This window comes from Solea solea, chromosome 10 (assembly GCF_958295425.1).
Source record: "Solea solea chromosome 10, fSolSol10.1, whole genome shotgun sequence".
In the NCBI taxonomy this organism is placed as follows: Eukaryota; Metazoa; Chordata; class Actinopteri; order Pleuronectiformes; family Soleidae; genus Solea; species Solea solea.
This window is the reverse complement of record NC_081143.1, coordinates 17,195,803-17,216,540: the sequence shown is the minus strand read 5'-3', so window position 1 is coordinate 17,216,540 and position 20,738 is coordinate 17,195,803. Positions and strand designations below refer to the sequence as shown.

Genomic DNA, 20,738 nt, shown 5'->3' with positions numbered 1-20,738 from the left:
CCTCCTCCTCCTCCTCCTCGAGCATTAGCTGTAAATCAATTGAGCAATGTCTCTCAACCGCAGAGCAGCGCGATGCCATCAAAGTGGCTGTCAAAGCCAGCTATAATAACCTTTTCCTCCGCCGCCTTTGCTTTCCATTGTTTTGCATCCAGCCATTACCTAACCCTGTCTCCTCTGCCTAGAGCCGCACAACCATCCACAAACACCGCACTGAGGGCTTTCACTGAGAAGATGCACATCGGAAACACTCGAGACAAACCCCCCAGATCCACCCAAAACAACGGCTCTCCTTTCTCATGTCAAACATCACCTGCAGTCTATTTACCCCCGCGAGTTTGGTTTCCATGTGACGAGCAGATCCATCGTGTTTTGGGTTCACATGACTCCTGGCAGGTCGTCGTGTGCGTTGCCGGCCCCCGGGGGCTGGCTGGGTTGGGCCGGTGCTGACGGTGCGAGACAATGAGACGGAGGCTAATTCACGCTCCTCCGTAGCTGCGATTCATCTTAATCCCGCAGCCTCTGCAATTAAGGCAATCACTCCGCTCCAACAACATAAAGTAAAGATTTTAAACCCGGCAAATTTGAACAGAATGCAGTTGGCCAACACTGATTGGCAGCAGTGAGCTGAGAAAATAAACAGTGTTTGAAGATTAGATGATGGGAAGATTAGATGAGTTAATTCATCCCTTTAGGCAGGAAAAAGCAGAGAGTGTTTCCTCTGTTGTGACTCAGAGAGAGAGACAAAGGAAAGACATCTTCATCAGCCATCATAATGGCTCATCGTTGTCTCTCTGGCTTGCTTGTTGCCCTTCCCCAACACATTTTTTTCTACCTACAGTGTGTGAATAAGAGCCCTGTGGGAGATGGCACTCCCTACCTTGCTCTGGCAAGTGTTTCCATATTGAACTGACTTAGCCTTGAGGGTGAGCACATGAGTCGGATTAGGGATGAGACAGAAACGCTCAGCTGAATTCTTTTTCTCTGCTCAGTAAACATTTATGATATCCACTCCCTAATACAATAAAACACACTTTGCATAAATCTGGTTACATTTTTCCTGGAGGTGTCCCCTGAAGGAAATTGTTGATAGTTTTCTGGAAACGACAACGTGTTACTGAAACTGAAAGTTCATTCTTGACAAAGGTATTACTCAGTAGCCATTTCATATAATTACTATAATCTTCAGAAAATGAGGCTGTCTGTTTGTCCAGGAAATCTTCATATTTAAAAGTACATGTTTGTACGAAGGAAAACCATCCTAAAACCAAAGAGAAAATATAAATTCCAATAACTTAAGACCTGCTTCCAAACAGAATTATACATAAAAATGCATCTACGGAAGAATTTAGTCCTCACTGGACTAAAATATAAGCCCCGCTCTGCACTCCACACCAGCTCTACTGCTGTGCTAAACAGGTGGGAAACCTTTGACCTTCACACACAACCCATATGCATTCTTTTTTCACGTCTCTATTACAGAGTTACCACTCCTCCAAAATGGACCGTGACTCTCTTCTTCTTCCTCCTTCTCCTCCTCCTCCTCTATTCCTTTTTCCCTCAGGAAAATCTGGGCTTTCACTCCTGCAAATGTCATTAGTGAATGTGGTACGCTGAGCATTGATACAATTCTCTGAAGCCATGACAACATAGATAGGAGAGGAAAGGAGGAACACACGTTGATCTAGTGGCAAAGGGAAAAGAGGTGTTGGAGTCGTGTTGCTGTGAAAAGCTTGACAGTCTCAGGTCTTACTGCTGCCTCTGTCTCTCCTGGTAGGACTAACAATGCATTCCAGTTCCACAATGTGACCCCGTGAAGCTCATGGTAACAGCTTCAAATCATGTCCGCATTCATTTTTCATGATTTCTGTAACTAACTTCTGTGAGAAATACTGTTACGAGTATGAGAGGTGCATAAGTTTACACGTGTTTGCTGAAACAAATGAAACGACTTGATGAAAGAATAATAAGAAAACTGTTGAGTACTCTCCTCTAAACACTCTGTATGAGGCCCCATGCGTTGTAAAGCGACTGTAAAAGACGTAAAAACTGTCCACAGATTGGTTTGGGGTTTGTGATTATCCATCTAAGGCAGAATGTAAACAAACCTGGGGTCACATATTTGTTCCCCGACTGAATCTGGCTTTAAAGGCAGCATGTGGCTGTGTAGCTGAACAAGTCAGTGTGTGTGTGTGTGTTGTCTAAGTCAAGCACAGTCTCTTATCCAGAGGAGGGAGTGAACAGGAAGCTGCTGGAGGCCATAAATCTGAAAGCCCACAGCACAGCTCCTTCACGTCTGTGACACATTTATTGTCCTCTTTTGATTTTCCCCCCCTCTCCTTATACTTTCCTCAGCTCTCATCCATTTCTTAAAGCGTGCAGTCTTAAACTTTAACCTGAATTCCCTCCATGCCCCGTGCTCTAGTTTCTGAAACCATTTAGTATATACCTTGGAAGGGGAGGTAGAAATCGGCTCGTTTTCTACACTCGTGATCTGGACTTAAAAAAGTTCTCAGTGGTTGCTCTGGGTCACAAACGACCGTGCGCACACTGCAGCGAGCATTGCTGCTGATACAGCTCAGACGTTTTTCTTGGAAGAGGCAGCAGAGAGGGGAGCTGCACGCAGAGAGATGAGCTCACGAAAACCAGATTGTGCCAGGCTGTGGCAGCAAAAAAAACCAAGGTGAAGTCAAAATATACAGGATGAAGCACCAATCAGACAAGAGGACTTGGAGCCAGAGCAACAACTGTGATGGAGCGGGAACGCCAGTGACTGACAGGATGGACTCGGCGATTACCTACACGCTACAGGATATGATTAATGGTGAATCGAGAAGGGACCATCTGCATTTTCGGCAATTGATCGTAATCTCTTGCGATCTCTCTCCGACTCACTTGTAAAGCACAGGCTTTAGTTTTGGGCTCAACATAAACATGGCTGCCTCGTGAAACTATGTGGGAAAGTGAGCGCACACTCAGTTACAGACGGAGCTGAGGAGCTAAGAGGCCAAATAATAAAACATGTTTCCAAGAGAAGGAGAGGATCAAAGGGATCAAAATGTGGCAGGGGTTTGTGAATGCATATGCATCACTTTTATGGAACATGTTGTCATTGGGCTCCCAAAAGAAGTTAGTTCTGCTACTTCAGACTCGGCGATCGTGACACACAGGAATATGATGCTGGAAATGCAAATTAAGAACAGTGCTGTTCTCCGGGGCAGCTTGGTCACTCAGGTATCAGGTCAAGGTAACGCTGACCAGTGCTGTTGCCTTTTAAATGACAAATTCATCTTCACGTATTCAAGCACTTCATGGCATGAGGCCAACCGTCAGAGCACATTATGATCCCATAGTGGAGCCATCAATATTAAACAGCTGATTATTATTGTTGGAATAAAATGTTTATTTCACATGATCATGAAGAAATTTTCTTCCTGTTTAAGCAGTTACACCTACACATTTTTAGATTATCTATACCACGGAATTATATGGCAACTGCTCTGTTTTCTTATTGTTATAATTCATTAATTCATCCATCTTCTACCTCCACACGAGGGTCGCAGGGGGCGCTGGTGCCGTTGTTGAAAAGTGATTGTAACAACAGATTCACTCATTCAAAATGAGTTTAAAAAAAAACCACAATGAAGAATTCTAAATCATTTCATCAATAATCTATGAGAACAGAAATCTGTGGTGACAACAGCTTCTTCCATCTTGACTTTAATGACAACAGCACAACATAAGCAGCTTCCTCATGAGTCAAAGACTCTGTCAAGCGCTGCCACCCTGACCTGCAGCAGCTTCAGTGGTCCATGCAGATTGTTTCTGACACTGATGGAGCGGAGATGTTTTTACTGTACTGACTCCAGAACCACTCATCTGCTGGGGCCCATACAGTGCGTACTGCTCTGCAAGTGTTGCTGTGCAAGTGTACACACACACACTGCTGCGTACATGCGGCACATATACAGTAGCTCTTCAATGTTGTTGTTTTGTTTTTTTTAACTCTTCTAGAGGAAACTGTTTTCTAGCAAAGAAAAATAAGAAAAAAACACAGCAATTCATATCTACTGTAATCAAATTTGACACTTCTGACTCAGGCAGGAAGGATACAGTTGGGAAAGTGGAGATGGAGGAAAAGAGACCCCTCTGATCCCGAAATCCAAAACCTCATTGTAATTTAGTCATCGGTGGAAGGCAATTAGTGAGGGAAGAACTGGTCTTTGCCAGAGCAAGCAAACGGCTGACACACACTGAGGATAAACTCTGGGCTCTTTAATGAAAGCACAATTTTGCAGCACTAATAATATGAAAAGAGACTATGGCTGTTATTTTTCACATAATTGCAAGAAGTGCACGTGGAAACTCTCAGGAAGAACAAGAAGGGAGAGATTTATCTTTATGGAACGGAAAGTAAATAGAAGTTCAACAGCACTTTTTGGAGTAAAAAAAAGGCTGCAATGCTTGCCTTACCGGGAGGGAATGGGGGATAGGATTTATAGATGCACCTTTCACGTAGAAGATGAACTAAAGGAGGAGGAGCACCTCTTTATTTGTCTCTTGCCTCATTTCAAACGAGGATTTATTCAGACAAGGCGGAGGCAAAAGTTCAAACTTTTTTTTTCTGGAGCGCCGCAGTGGAGATAAAACACACACACGCCTGGATCATAAAAACGCAGCGTGGTGCCGTGTGCTGCGGACGATCACTCGGTGAACTGTGCAGATAACTGAGTAAAGGCTGAGGAAATTCAGATCCTTTTGTTCCAATGCAGACAAAATGTCCTGGTCCTTAATTCCAATATGAAATATCAAAACAATGTTCTCATTTTGAGTTTGATTATTGAACCAGTAATTATTAGTTGCATTACATAATGGTCAGAGACACTGCTGGACAGGAGGAGGACACTTCAACTTCTTACCACATCAGTGTGAGGGTGTTGCACATAAAGGAACTATTCTTCACAAGCTGAAAAACACACGTTTTATTGGATTGAAAGTGGTTGCGTAATTTATGTCAAGAATAATATTACCCCCAATGTGTTATTGATTCTGTTTATACTGCTTTATATTTGCTCTGGCGGGATACGGACTCCCAGTTACAGGATGATTGCTGTGCTCTGTGCGCCAGGGAAAATGGACTGTAATTATCAAATAGCCCACTTAAACTTAATCTAATGAAAATGACTTCAGAAAATACTTTTGACCCCTTTGGCGCGTTTTTTTCTTCTTCTTCTTGTCTTAACACCGTGCAGCTGATTTATGAAGTTGTGAAACCCGGCAGAGGGCAGATCCACCACGTTTGATGTGGATCAACTTGACGATGGTGTCAATGGATTTTTATTAATTTTTTTTTTTTTTTTTTTTTAATTGTTGAAATATTTATTTTTCTCATCTTGTGCACACAATCTCCTGTCAATACTTAGACAACTTGCCCATTGTGCTGTAGCCTAAAATGTGAAATCCTGTGCAGGCAGGAGAGGTGTCATTTCCGATGAGGTCACTGGCAGAGGCAGCAACCCAAACACTAGCGACTGTTATTCTTTTCCTTAGATCCCAGTCTTGTGTTTCTCTTTTTTCCCCCCGCTCTATCTCTGTTTGCAATCGCCTCATTCTTTATTTTCTCACTGACCTTGTTTGTTTTTAAGGCTCGGAGTTAATTTCATTTCCCGCCCACCGCCCCTCATAGAAACCCAACACTGTCTTTCTATCTAGAGAAAGAGGTAAAAAAAAAAAAAAAAAAAAAAGCGGTGTTGCTCAATGTCCCTGGATAATGAAACGGTGGCTGTCACAGGAGACGGGACCAAAGTGTTTGGGCTTTAAAGACTAACTGCTCAAAGTGGCTGTCTGACAATGCCAGTGCCAGTCATTCTGACAAGGCAATGAAGAGTGTGAACCTAACGGTGCTAATGCAGTATTACAAACTAATGACTCGGTTGCTCTGCACGTTTTGATGTTGTCTCTGTATGGTTTTGCACAGACATCTGTGATGGTGAGTCAAATGATGTCCAGTCCGCAAAACCTTCTCCTCTTTTTCTCAACCTTCGCATTCCTCTATTACACTCCATCACCACTGCATCCTCTTTGTCTCTGGATCCTTAAAGGAAATTGAATAACTGAAGAAAACAGCCGAGACACGTAATCAGATTACAAGGTAAACCTGCACAGAGAGCACCACTCCCCAATACATTAAGGTTTAGCAGCTGTCAACAACTAAGGTGAAACTGATTTAAATTTCCATTAGCGTAAACTGAGAGTAAAGGTTGTGTGTGTGTGTGTGTGTGTGTGTGTGAGACAGTGAGCACAGACCTGGAACACACAAACACAGCATCCTCACTCACTGGTGCACAGAGATAATGGGTTTTTGAATGGGGTTCAGCAGGATTTGTCCCGGTGTGTTAGATGGCACAAATATACTGATGTTAACATTGTAAACAAATGTATCAGCAGCAGCAGCCACTCTGTGAGAGAAACCGATTGCCTTTGACCTAATGCAGGGGTCTGCAACCTGTGGCTCTTGGGCAGCAACCCGATAAATAAAAGTGTTCTAACGTGTCCTGTCCATCTTATGAACCACATCAAATCCAAATATTGTCTTATTTATTTCAAATAAGAGCATCAAAATGTCAACAGTTTTCTTTTTTGTCGATCTTAAATTTCATAAATGCAACAATCTGTATAAAACAATGTAATACATTTTATCTTTATCATAGGTTTTGCGGCTCCAGATTAAATTTATTTGGGTGGAGAGGCAACAAAAATGTCTCTTTTCATACTAAAGGTTGCAGATCTCCTTTAAAGACAATCTAATCTGGAGACAAATGAAATACTGTTACATTTAATTATATTCAACATAAAAAATAAGCATTACAGTGAACTTAAAAAGAAGCAGAAATGACTGAGTCTGAAGGATAAGGCAAAAGGAGCAAACTGCCTCCTCACATCTACCTCTGGCTGGACTCCATTGCTCATTCCATCAAACTCTTTCTTCACCCTAAACTTTCTGTCTTCCTTAGAGACTTTGAAAGACAGGAGGATCATCTCCCATCGGTTATCCATCATGCTTTACCTCAACTTTCATCTCTGGCCAATGACCTGTCCTTGCTGCACAGGAGAAAATACAAAGAAGAAAAATACAACCAAAACAAGGGGGGGACGTGGGGATGTATTCTCCAGGTTTTTTTATCATCACACAGACATCTGGATATCTACAGAGACCGGGTACATAATCATTTCAATATCTGCAAATGTCTCTTGAGGTTAGAGAGTAAGAGATAGACAGAAAGGACCAGAAACTGAGGCCAGGTTTTTCCTCCGTTTGTCATTAAGGTCCACGTCTTTCCCTCGGAGAAAATAGAGAGGGGGCCCCTTTTGGAAATTCATTTTCACCACAAATTATCATCCCTTACCACAAACATTACCATTAATGACTCAATTCTCCTTATAATGTCCTTATTGAGCCCCCCTGTAATTAGGATCATTTGTTTGCTTTGTCATCCTCTAGTGATATGAGCCTTTTGTTATTAAAAGCAGAGCAGGCACTCGTGTGGGAACCTGAGGAGTTCTTCACGCACACACACACACACAGCTTAAGAACAGCGTGGCAGCAACAGCAGCAGTTGCTTACCGTCCTTCACACTCACCACTACATCTCTGTATCTTTCTATCAGATCACGTCGTCTCACTTTCCCTTCCCTCTCTCTCTGTGTGTAATTGACCTTCAACAGAGGAGCTGAATCAGCTCAGCACAGGATTTTCTGAGCTTCTCTCTCTGCTCTCGGTTGGACGTTGAGCCCAACTAATTGGCCGGTTGGTCCCAGAGGCAGCAGAGGAAAGGGTTAATAAAGGAGGCCGTTGTTGGCTCTCCTCCATCAGATGCTCTCTGTTTCTTGTGAGAATGTTTTGTGTTCTTGGGTCGGGTGATGAGAAAGAGAGAGAAAGTGTGAACTAGCAGCCCTTCACCCCACTTATGGGTCTTATCTGAGAGAGCTAATGAGTGATGGATTAACCTGGGATCACCCCCTGGCAAATTGAGATGACCCCACAAACCTTCCCCCAAGTGCCCTCTCATAAGTCTGCATTCCACTTCACACACACACACACACACACACACACAGGCTTGAACAGCTATCCTTGTTAGGACACTACGTTCATTCATTTCAAATAACTCATCAGCCTTATCCCTAACCTTAACCATAACGAGTTAATGTCTAACTCGAACCTTAACCTAATCCTAATTCACATCTTAATCCTAACCAGAAACCTTAGGTCCCAGTGAGGACAGATGGTCCTGACTTGGATGCACTCTCATGTTACATTAAAACTAAAATATTTCTGTGCATTGTTTTGAGTGACAATTTTCCAGGAAAGTTTTTTTTTTTTTTTTTTTTAGTTGGGGAATGTCAAAAACATGTGTGTGCATCAAATACAGATTTACATTTGTTTAACTGTTCATTTGGGACTGTCGTGGAAATCAAATCCATACAAACATTATGCTCAGTCTGATTCCCAGCAACATAAATAAATAACAAAAAAAGTACACAGATAGGATAGAAGAGGATTCACTGCTTTTTTTTTTTTCTTGATAAATGTGTCCACTTTGTGCTGACCTCTGCTGACCGAGATCACTCTGTGCAACCATGTCGACCTGCCGCTCGCTCAAATACAGCTCTATTTACAGGCTGCTGCGTCTGTGAGAAGACCAAAGATAAAGAACTGACGTATGACTGTGTGCTGCCTGTATTACTGCTGCTTATATAAACAACCACAAGCCCACACACACACACATACAAATGGGACTTAATGGCATCCATGGCGACCACGTGCTACAAACTCCTGGTGACCTGCTGGGTTGCCACACACACACACACACACACACACACAGTCTGTGCCATGACTTATATGGGAAAGACAAAGACATTGGTGATAAATCAACGTCACACACTTTTTAACTATGTGTGCACACACACACACACACAGACTTTTTTTTTTGGCACTGTGTGAGCATATTTGACGCGCAATGAAAATTGTTTGACTCTACTTGATCTGTCACAGGTGCTTTGTCTGACTCTGTGTGTGTGTGTGTGTGTGTGAGAGAGCAGGACATGGACAGTGTGTGTGTGTGTAAGTCAGGCAGAACACAACAGAGGTAAAGAAGCACATGAGAATTCAACGCTAACCGTCCCGCATCACTTACGATCAACTGTGGGTCTGTTCGCTTTATTTGCATCTAGAGTCTAATCATTAATTAGACACTTAACTCCTCAGAGGCAGGTTGCAGCTGGTTGCAGTTCCCTCAGATGACGACAGTGTGCTACAGAAACAGCAGGGGCGCTCTGATCTACGCAGCAGGCCGCTATGAAGGCTTGTAACTTCATCCCGCTATTAATCGTCAACATAGCTGTGAGTGTTAAGGACCCCTGCTTTGGGCCCGATGTGCTCACGCTCATGCTTGGTGGTCCTGTCTGCGAGCGGCGTGACTGTAAGCAGGGAGCTTTCGCCAGGACTTTCACCTTGAATCAAACACGTAGCTGCCAGCAGAATACAAAAGTGTCTCTCGCGCGCAACCGCATACGTGGAGTCTGTTTTGTTTTTTTTATTGTTGTTTTTGATGGAGTTACAGCTCTATCTGCTCCAGTGAGAGTTTAGGGGAGTTGTCACAAGCCCCGCCAAGACGTTTCATTCTTTAGTGTGATTGTAGCATAATGTAGCAGCACATGCATGCTGCACCGGCTTCATTGTTGTTGGGACGTCTTCGGTCTGTCTGAGGGTACGAGAAGGCTACAGTTGTGGCTTGACTGGTTCATTAAATGGACCACTGCCCTGATCCCAGTATACATATAAGCATTAGCTGATTTATTGACTGACGTGTGTTCGTAAGCATGTCAAGTGCTGACAGAGCACAAAGTCAGTCTCCTCTTCAGTCCAAACAAATGTGCCAGCCTGGATTTGGTAACGCTTTTGTTGCTGTCATCTCAGTCTTCTGTGTACTGGCTTCTTCTGTTTTATTCTGGGTGGGAACTGTGGCACATGTGTTGGTCCGACTAAAGGTATGATTAGTTTTCATTATCTCATTATCTGGGTGTGTGAATCCGACTTTGGGAAATGAAACAACATGTTTACCTGTATTCCAGTCCGGTTTTGGGGTTTTAGTCAGACTAACACAATCCTTTGTTTTTCCTCTCACGTTATATGAATGCACTGACAGCACCATGCAGCCCAGGGCACAGCACAGGAGAGCGAGAGAGCTCTCCTCTTAAAATCACTTACTCTGTTCCTCACTTCTTCTTTTCTTGTTCTTTCTGTCATTGCCTCCACATTATATATTTGCTTTGGCCGCAAACGCTTCGCCCTCGTCTTGGTAACCTGCTGCCAGCCATGCTGAGGTGCTGAGGTCATCAGCCCTGATCCACTACAGCAATGCTGGCCCCAGCCTCAGGATCAGATCTCACATATACATACACACTCACTGGTTCTTAATGCTAAAAAGCTGCCAATACCTTTGAATACATCATCCCGAACACATGCACAGATCCTGCTCTCCCTCGCTCTCTCTCACACACACACACACACACACACACTCACACACTCATAGTGTTTTCCCACCCTGTTTACTGGTCCCTTTATGGTTCTCTGTTAAGAACCGAGAACAGTCTGTTCCGTTTATGACAGTAATGACTCAGTATCATGCACAACAGTGTGTTTCAGATCTAGTCGCTTGCACGAATGAGTGATACTATAGCCTGTGCATAAACTAAAGCAGTTTTACATATCAAAGTCTGCTGATAGGTCTTTTACTGTAAGACGTACTACTGTTGCAGATGTGAAGGAAGTTGTATAAAGCCTTTTGTGGCTCTAGAGGGAGCTGTGTGACGTCTGATAAACTGCCTCGAGTCATGTCACTCGAGACAGCCGTCGTTGGCTCTGGTTACCATACGTTAATATTAAAAATTAGTGTGGGGAGTAAAAGAGAAGTGAGCTTAGACCGGCAGGAACAGCGGGTTTTTTTCAGAGGTGTGGCTAAGAAAGCATATCGGTGCCAAAGCTGAAACAACTGATTGCAAAAATGTCCTTTGTGCCTTCCATGTAAGACAATATTTGGAATTTTCCAAATGAACAGTCTGTAATTCTCTCCTGTGTGCAGTAAAAACGAGTGTTCTGAAGTATTCGCACAGTTATAGCAACAGTGATTAAATCTCTGCATGTGTTTTATGCATAGAGTGAGTCCAGCCATTGTAACTTTTTGTCACATGTTCCCAGGAAATCCAAACCAATAACTACAAAAAGTCGAAGTCTAGAGTGTCGGGGGCGACTCCACCGGTGGCAAAAAGAACTGTCCATTGGAAAACGATTATATTCTCACATGATTTATAAAGTCAATAAAGGTTTTCCTGAGGGGCTTTGTGGCCTTAATCCCGAGTTTCCCTCTTCTTCAATAGAAAATGATGGATTTCACATATGAGTGGATACCAGTGTCATTCAGTAGGTGCTGCTGCAGGTGACGTCTGCAAAGTGATCGATTGCACGGGACAGATTTGAATCTCAACGCTTTACAACAGGAATTTGTTATACAACCAGAAGACCACGTCCATGTATATATATATGAGAATGACAGGAACTGAACAAGTTCTTAACGACACAACAACAACACCGTCAAACTCTGCGTCTCTCACCCCATGTGGGTTTACTTTATAGTAAAAATACGGCTGTTGATATAAATGCAGGATATGCGGCATGCAGCGCAGTTTACAATTCATCGACCTGATGAGTGAAGTTTCTCGTGACTAATGTGTGAACATATGCCAACGTTGTCTGCCATGGGTTTTAATGATCGCCTAATCGCCTCTACCCGCTGAAACCAAACCTTTCCATGACACACAAAACACCTCTCTCTTTCTTTGCCGCCCGCAACACCACCCCCCAAACCCCCCCTCCCCCCTCCAGACTCATCCTGTGGTTCATTCCAAACCCGCAGCACACAGTGATCCTCCCTCGGCTAAGACAAGCTTTCACTGCGGCATCAAGTCACTAATTAATTTGTTAACAGATGTCTCCCCGGGCAATGAATAGTTGCTCACATCTTGGACAGAAACGTTGTTTGCATGAACACCCACTTGTAGACAATGCAGGTTTAGAAACACACTCACACACACACACTATGGTGGAAAGAAATGCAGTATAGTTGTCAAAGCCTACCACCAGAGAAGAAAGAGCCACATGCCTCATGTAAACAGGAATGTGGCAGTGAGATGTACTATCCACACAGACTGTAAAGAACCAATTCCTCAAATTAAACAAAATTGAACGCAAGGTGCCAGGCAATATACATTTATATATACATATACATATATATATATATATATATATGTATATACACATATATGTATGAATATATATATATATATATGTCCTAGAAAGTCAATCCCCCGCACTTTTGCATTCGGTTGGGAGCCATCCTAGTCATGTGTGAACACTATTTTGGTGAATTTGTAATGCATTTAACTTTTTGCACCTAAGGCGACAGCTGAGATCAAGCTCTCTCTCTCTGCGCTCCTCCAAAGAAAATAATGAAACAGCTGTCATCGCCGCACAGAAAAACCTACTTCATGTCGGTGGTTTGAAACAGATTAATCAGATTGCTGAACATCAGGAAAAGTGGACGGGTGCAGTTCGCCCAGATCTCTCTCTCTCTCTCTCTCTCTCTCTCAGATTGTACCTGACAGTGTAAAAACACGGCACCGAGGTGCGCGTATATATGTGTGAGCCACTTCTGCACTCAGTGAGAGGTGAGCTGAGTTTCAAGGAGAGATAGAGGAGGAAAGGGCCTGCAGTTATCGCCAGCTGCGGAAAGAAAGTGCTTCTGATGGGATGGACCCGTGTTTTCAGTGCTAGATTAGCACACATGGAGCAAGTTTTCACCCGCAGGTATTTAGCAGCAGTGATTGTGATTATAAGAAACAGGAGGAGGATGATAACAACGGCGATGATCTGGGTTTCTGGCTCGGTGGCGTTGACACTGTGACAACTTTCTGATGTTGTAATAAGGCAGCAGCCTCAGTCAGTGGTGAGTTCAAGCACAAGTGAGGGTGGCAAGAGGAAGTGAGCACAGGCCAGAGGCCAACGGAGTAACGCAATACAGTATGTCTTTCCTTCCAAAGCAATATGGCCTCCTACCAAACCGTTTCTCAAAAATCAAGGCTGAGGTTCCATTCCTGCTACAAGCACAGAGACCTGTGTGCACACACACACACACACACACACGCACTGGGACACTGGCTCAAAATGAAGACTTGCCCTATGAACAGAATCTGTATTGCATTATATGTTGTAGCCAAAGCAATGAAACAAAACCGTGGCTGCAAGAAAGGTTCACTTTGCCCAAAGGACGTGAACTGAACAACACGGAGTTTCAACAGATTTTTAGTCTTTTCTGACAACAACAAACACTCCTCATTTCATCACCCCAACACGATCGACCTTTGGTTAAATGCAGATAAATGCATTGAAATGAAAACAAGGCTCCACCCTTTCATTACAGCAAGATGTTACTGTCCAATCTGTATGTCGTCCACGGACATTTTTATGATATATAAACCCATTTATACTCTTCAAAGGCCTGTCAGGATCTATTATCCATACAAAACCAGAATTCCATGGAAATTGAATTGCCTCTTGAACAGCCCTCATGACAAGCAACAACTAGCTCCAAAATTCCAACATCGAGCGGGGGCTGCTGCCAAACACCAACATTAATAGCTTTAAGATCTCCCATGATTCATCACAGTCTGCATTATTTGTCACATATATTGCTTCAATTTGAGCCTAAAGTGAGTGTGATTGTGGGTGATCTCACCGATGTAATGATATGTGGTGGCAGAACTGTTCAAAGTAGCCGTTTTACAAAAGTCCTTTGATCGTAATGGTTTTATTGTCCAGTGACCCAGGGCTATGCAGTGTGTTTTGGTCCTGTGGGACAATTCAGGGGCCGTGTAATCTGTGCCTACAATACAGAAAGTAGACAGCACATGTGTCCATTATCGAGACAAAAGCATGTTTTCATTTTGGTTTTTTTGTAAATACTGTCTGAGTTCCAGCGCGATGGTGGCAGCATTGAGCATTCCTAATTGTTTGAAGGCTAAGAAGTTCAAACTTGCAGCTCCTTAAATTTTTAAATGATTATACAAGTGAAATACCTGCGATGACATCCAAGTAATAATGAGACTGCAGCGCCCTGCAATGATCCCAAAACATGCATCAGAAGAGTTGTCACGATAGTCTATACACACAGCACACTCACATGTATGCGTGTGTATGCTTTCTGGCATTTTAGTGTTTGATTACAGCTTCTTTTTTTTTTAAGCCTTGCTTACAGTACACTTGATGGTCAGTGTTTCTGTTTGGGACATATAACAGGTCTCGGAAGGCTGAGCCGGCCGCCTGGACCACATGCGACTCATTTTTGGCAACCGTTTACAAAACGAGCCATAAACAGTGATAAGAGCTCAGGAAAAGAGGTTCTGGAAATCAGAGAAAAGTAACTGCTCTCTGTTTGAACATGCGACTGAAGAAGCTAAGAAATTGTGTGTGTGTCTGTGTGTGTGTGTGTGTGTGTGTGTGCGCACGTCAACAGAAAGAGGTGAGTCCTCGCTCCAGAAGTGAAGGTGAGGAATACTGAGACAGTGCAAAGTGCAAAGCTCCTCAGTCAGTTTATTCCCACTCTTGTTTGCCGTGACCGGGAGTAACAACGCATCCCCGGCGGTGCTTTTGAAGTTGAAAGGTGCACATTGAGCTGCTCAAACATTAACCAGACTTCAGTCATGCCTGAAAGGTACCAAACAAACATGACAGCAAAGAGACACCTGACGAAAAGGCCTGTGGAACATCTCGGCTTTTCCAACGAAAAAAAACAACAACATTTGAAGTAAATGTGCAGTAAATTCGGCCTCACTGTATGTGCACGAGGACGCCTGTAAACACTTCTGAGCACAACAACTGTGTGAAAGGGAAAAATCCACCTCCACTGTCAGACATCAGCAGTGTTTACGTGCTTTGATTTTGTTCTTGTTGATAGTTTTACGATGTACTAAAACGTTTTTGTTTTTTTTCCCAACGTGAATTGTTCAAATTTCATTCACAATTACAGAAACATGACGACCCGCCCAGTTTTTGTTGAGAGATAACGTAACTTGACAGCGGTGAATCTGCTGCAGACCTCAGGGAAACCTCTGAATCTTATTTTCCTACAGTGTATATATGTTCAATCTACATTCAATTTTTGGTGATCCACTTAGTGAGACCATAAAAATAAAGAAATTAACTGTTGCTGTCATCAAAACCCCGCTTAGGTTGTTCTGGTATTATCTGCAACCTCATTAAGATTTGGGCAGTAATCCACGAAAATAAGAAAAATACTCAACCAAACCTCAGCATGGGCACATCTGCTTTTTAAGTGTTTACATATGTTAGCGGGAACACTTCGTTTGAGTTCATATTCAAAGTTGAGTTCATCTTATCAAAGCAGGAGGCCTATAGTCAAGAGTTTTACCCCTGAATGTAGGAGTTGGAAACACGGCCACGACGAGTCAAGAAAACTACTTCAGATATTTTTTTTTCCTTCTATACAAGTGCTTGTGGCTTTAAAAGTCAATTATTTTAATGGCTATCAAATGAACCATGTCAAACTTCCTCTGCACCACACGTTTACTCCTGTCAGTCAGAGTCCTCTGAACAGCACCTGGGAGCATTTGAGCAGATTCAGAGCTCGCTGTAGTGTAGATTGTGATATAATGAGGCAAAAACATCCTAATCATCCAGACTTTGTGTGTAAAAACAGATATATATATATATATATCTATGGAGAAACAGCAGCAGGGTTGGGGAGAGTTTCACAACAACCTGGCCTCCACTGCATTTCCAAAGTGGGAGGAAGAAAGAGAACGTCTCTTCCTTTCTGTATCCCTTTATTTACTTATTCATCTCATTCACACGTTTTCTCACTTATGTCCGTCTTTTGCATTTTCACTATTGTTGTTGCGTTCCATCTCCGGCTCCTCCCTCCCTCCCTCCGTCTCCGCTTCTCTCAGCAGCGTCGTGCAGGTCCTCTCATTCAACATGCCTTCAAGCTATTCATTTTTTTTCTTTTTTCTTTTTTTTTTTAATCTTCCTGAATTATTCAAGACACTTTGACCCATCACATTCCATTAACAGGTCTGGAAATGGATACGTTTTATGGTTTAAATTGCAATAAAAGACTTCTCAACATAGAGTAGAATATTATGTGGAAACGACTGCGGCATCTCAGTTAGTGTGCTATGATGCTAAAAAACAAATAAAGCGTTTACTTTGGGGGGGGAAGCTGGACACTTGTCACCCCCAGTGGTTTCCATCTTGGCTGTGCAGAAGAATAGGACCCACTGATGTACTTTCACACAGCCGAGGAAGGAGGACACATCATTAGCACCAATGATGGTGTAATATCAAATGAAAGTAAAACATTCATTACTGAGTCAAGAGGGCATAATGTAACAGACCAATTACACAATGTGCACAATTTTGAGACAATGAAGTACCCAGCTGAGCTGAATACATGTATTATTTTTATTTAGTTGCAGCAGCATTTTTGACAGACTCTTGTTCAGAGTTTGACTCCTGTGCCTTTCTTGTTACCTTTGCTGCAAACTGATTAACGCATAGGAACTGAGAATGAAGCAGGTCTGTGCCTGTGGTGCCAACTTTATAACTCACTGTATGGGAAGCTTTTCTGTTGCTGCAGGGAGTCAATAACCTGTAAAACGGACTGAGGTGCACACTCAGGACCATGAGAAATGTTGCACATCCAGATGGGAGTAATTGGGAAAAATGCACTTCAAAACAAAAACAGAGACAGATCTGAGGGTGTGGGGGGTTTTCTTGCTGTTTTTCAGTGAAGAGTGAGAATAAAGGAATATTGGAGGGGCCTGTAGCTCACGTCAGTTCCGACCTTTATAGTGCCAAACCTTTTACTACACACTGAAACACTTCTGCGATAACTACATCCTTATGAGAGTTCAGTGACATCGAAAGCACTGTCATTAACGTCGGGCATGTGACAACGCACACTCACATTTCAGTCTGATTACTAAACATGTACTGATGTTTGTGCTCCTCCATTTCACACATCTCATTCCATCACACACACACATTTAACTACATGATGTCATTAAACCTCCCCTCAATATTGATGAATCAGTCTTTTCATGTGGAGATTTTTAAATGTAAAGAAAACATGGAGGGAGCCAAATGTTTGCACTCAAGAATTTAGATATTTAAAATGCGTAAAATGAAGGGATAACACGTGTAAGAGAGAAGCAAGAAACCTCAATCCTTGGTTTCATATCTTTCCTGCTAACAACGTGGTTCTGTCCGGAGTCACAGAGCTGATTCTTCTGATTTCACAACACGTTCGTTCACATCTACCATTAAGAAAGTCTCAGAGCTTGAGAATCAGGCGACACCGAGCAAACAAAAACCTTTTGGACAGCTGCTACGTGTCAAAGTGGGTGACATGTGCTGTGACTGCCAAACAATATAGAGCCTCTCTCCCTGCAAACCTGCAGCAACACGGAAGAATAAAGGCTTGAAGTGGTTTCTGTAAGGTGTCTGTGTTTCACGTTCCACCATGAACATCTTTCTACCATCTCTTCTGTTTCCTCCTTTCACATTGTGGACAACACACTACTGCAGCTGTGCAATGAGGGATGACACTTAAAGGTTCTTCTAATCAGATTAAATAAAAAAACAATAATTACAGAGTGCAAAGCTGTGACTCTGGAGGACAACCAGCTCAAAGAACAGGTGAACACAGAGAGGAAAAGTGTGCGGCATATTCCACTTTCAGTGCAGCAAACACAGGTTTGGTTTTGTTAATCTTTTATAGCTTCTCCTCAAATACTGAGCTTAAATAGACTTGTGATTTTATAGAGTCTAATCATATGGTGCCAGGTTGTAATATACATCAAACAAGTGACACTAGTGTAACTTTGATCACTGTGATTATTACTGGGGCAGATGATGAAACGCGTAAAGAGCAGCAGCACAGATGCGATCAGGCATTTACTGCATTTTTATTTTTATGTTTTTGCACGTTTTTATTCTCAGTTTTTGGACTGAAAATACTGTATTTTATCAGGATGTCTGAGCGACCATCAGGTTCGGATTCATCACAATTGAAATTATAGAAAATTAAAATTAAATTAAAAGAATAAAAAATATATGACATTAGACAATTTTTTTTTTTAAATCATCGACCTTTTTGCTTAATAAATGTATGTTAATATTATCATCATTATCATTATTATTATTATTATTATTGTTGTTGTTAATTTGCAACCTGAAACAAATTAGTAAAATAAAAATAATTTCTTCACACCGATAATAATTCTAAATCGCAGCGCGTGACATTTTTGTCACCGTTTTATGTGGGAAATGTGCACACGTGACGTGACAATAAAAAAATAGCAATTAAAGAATTAAAAGGCAGTGGTGAAGTGGAGCTGTGTGACGCGTTCCTGTGGATTACCGAGCTCATGTGGTTCCGTGTGAAGTGGTTTAAAAGCTCATTATGGGGCCTCCGCCAAGATTTATTATTGACTTTTTAAAATTATATTTTCATTTTCATACTGCGTCGCAGTTGCAGCAAAAAAAACCGGTGGCTTTGCTGTGGTTTTATTTCATGTGGAAGATCATCATTAAAATTAGCCGCAAATACAGTGTAAATTATATTATATTAGTATACTGGTATATCTGTGCATTTACATTTATCATTATATCCATTTTTCATCAAAAATGATATCATCCTTTACATTTGTTCCTCATCTTTCTCTTTTCTTTAATTATAAAATGTTTCATTGCAGCTGACAAATCCTACTAAACCACCCAGGACTAATTAAATTGATCCAACACACGACGGAGCACAGATGAGAGACTGAGTCTGGACTTACCCACGCACTCGTTGGCCTCCCTGGCTGTGGCTCTCTGCCACGGTCTGTCGTAGTGAAAAGGTTTGCACCTGTCGCACTCGGGCCCGGCGGTGTTGTGCTTGCACTCGCACACCAGACTCCCGTCCCTGTCCTTTACGCACCGGGACGCGTGCCCGTTGCATTTGCATCTGCCTCCGACCTGCAGGTCCGACACGGCGTAGAAATACGAGTCCCGCGCCAGCTCCGAGTCGTCCTCGTTCTCGTCGCCGAACGTGTGCAGGCGGCTGAAGGTGACTTTGATGTCAGTGGCAGTTACCCAGTCCTGAAGCACCGGGGAGTTGTCGAAGTCGTGCGCCGACGGTCGGCCGTCCAGCGTGCTGAAGGCGATGAGGCCGCCGGTCAGTGGGTACATGTCGGTGTGGGAGTCCGTGCACACGGCCTCCTGCTCGTTCTGCTTCGTGATGACGGCCCTGTTGGGCTTGTTGTACATCTTCCTACACTGAGTGGAGTAAAACTGAAACGGTACCCAAGTTTTACCGTAGTCCATGGACTTGAAAATAGCCATGGATTCAGGTCGGGGCGAGCAGAACTGCAGGCTCACATAAGTGACCTCAAACTTCTTGCCAAGGGACAGAGTCAGGGTGACGTTTTGCGGGAACTGGATGAAGTTCTCGGACTGCCAGCAGGTGAGGTTGTGAGGGTTGTTGAGGTCCGTCAGGTACGCGGGAGGATGGTACTTCTTGGGGTCCGAGGCGTCGCAGGTGTGACAGTTCCTGCTCCTCTCGTCTCCTTTCTCCGCCGATGTCACCACGCAGTAGCGGCTGGGCGTCTTCCCGCAGGTGCTGGACACTTTCACCTCCTTCCCGAAGGCGGAGTTGACGAAGTCCGGGATGCAGCGGCGCGGGTTGCCGTGCTCGTCGTAGCAGGGATCCGGCGGCGAAGTCTGCGCCGCGAACAGGCTCATCCCGTAACCGCCGAGGACGCACCCGGACGACAGCGCCAGGATGAGCAGCGCAGACAGCACAACATCCGCAGCCTTAATCATGGTTGTTCTCCCTCTGTGTCCAAAAGACCGGGGAGACAGAGGACATGTGAGAGGACAGAAGGAAGTTTGGTTATACAGTTTGCAAACATTTCCCAAACACAACGATTTATTTGTAGAAAGCCTGTTTTGTCACAGCTGAATTTAAGGACAATGTTATTATTTTGTTAAAAAAATATATGTTTCCATAAAGGCTTCACTACCTGGGAAGAATTCAAAAATGCCAGCGATGAAAAGCTCCTCTTCTTTATCAGGCGCAAATCACAGATCCTCCTGTTTATAGTTGTTTGTTTCTCCTAATCTCCTGCGTAAAAAAAGAGAAGAGGAGCGGCGGGATTTAAGAGTTGCGAGTGTCCTAATAACAAGTCTCACTCCTCCTACCGGTCTTTTTGGTCTTCTCTCTCTCTCTCTCTCTCCGTCTCTCTCTCTCTCTCTCTCTCTCGCTCTCCTTCTTCTCTGTGTGTGTGTGTGTGTGTGTGAACATCAGACCTCGCTGGAGTTGGCACAGCTTCAGGTCAGCTCATCCAGACTTGGGGGGGGGGGGGGGGGGGGGGGTGACAACACCATGCAGGCGGAACAACGACATCCACTGGTGGCGAGAGAGGAGATATGAGATGAGACTCAAATGAGAGGGAGGGGGGAATCAACCAGTGATCTGAAGTGCACCTGATGTGGTTGCATTCTGTGGGGGGGGGGTCATGGTGACACCTAAAACCTCAAATCTGAGTGAGTTCCTGTCAGAAGAC

The 20,738-nt window shown here is 43.4% G+C and overlaps 1 protein-coding gene across 1 annotated transcript in view; it reads right to left on the bottom strand.

Moving 5' to 3' along the window:
* The window catches only part of ntn1a (netrin 1a), a 56,759-nt gene extending 36,355 nt beyond the window's left edge, over positions 1-20,404 (bottom strand). Inside the window, exons 1-2 of the mRNA XM_058641285.1 lie at positions 20,196-20,404; positions 18,972-20,008 (exon numbers count right to left, since the gene is read on the bottom strand). Coding sequence (XP_058497268.1) covers positions 18,972-19,995 — 1,024 coding nt within the window. The 5' untranslated portion in view covers positions 19,996-20,008; positions 20,196-20,404. The remainder of the gene's footprint in view (positions 1-18,971; positions 20,009-20,195) is intronic.
* Positions 20,405-20,738: the final 334 nt, after the last annotated feature.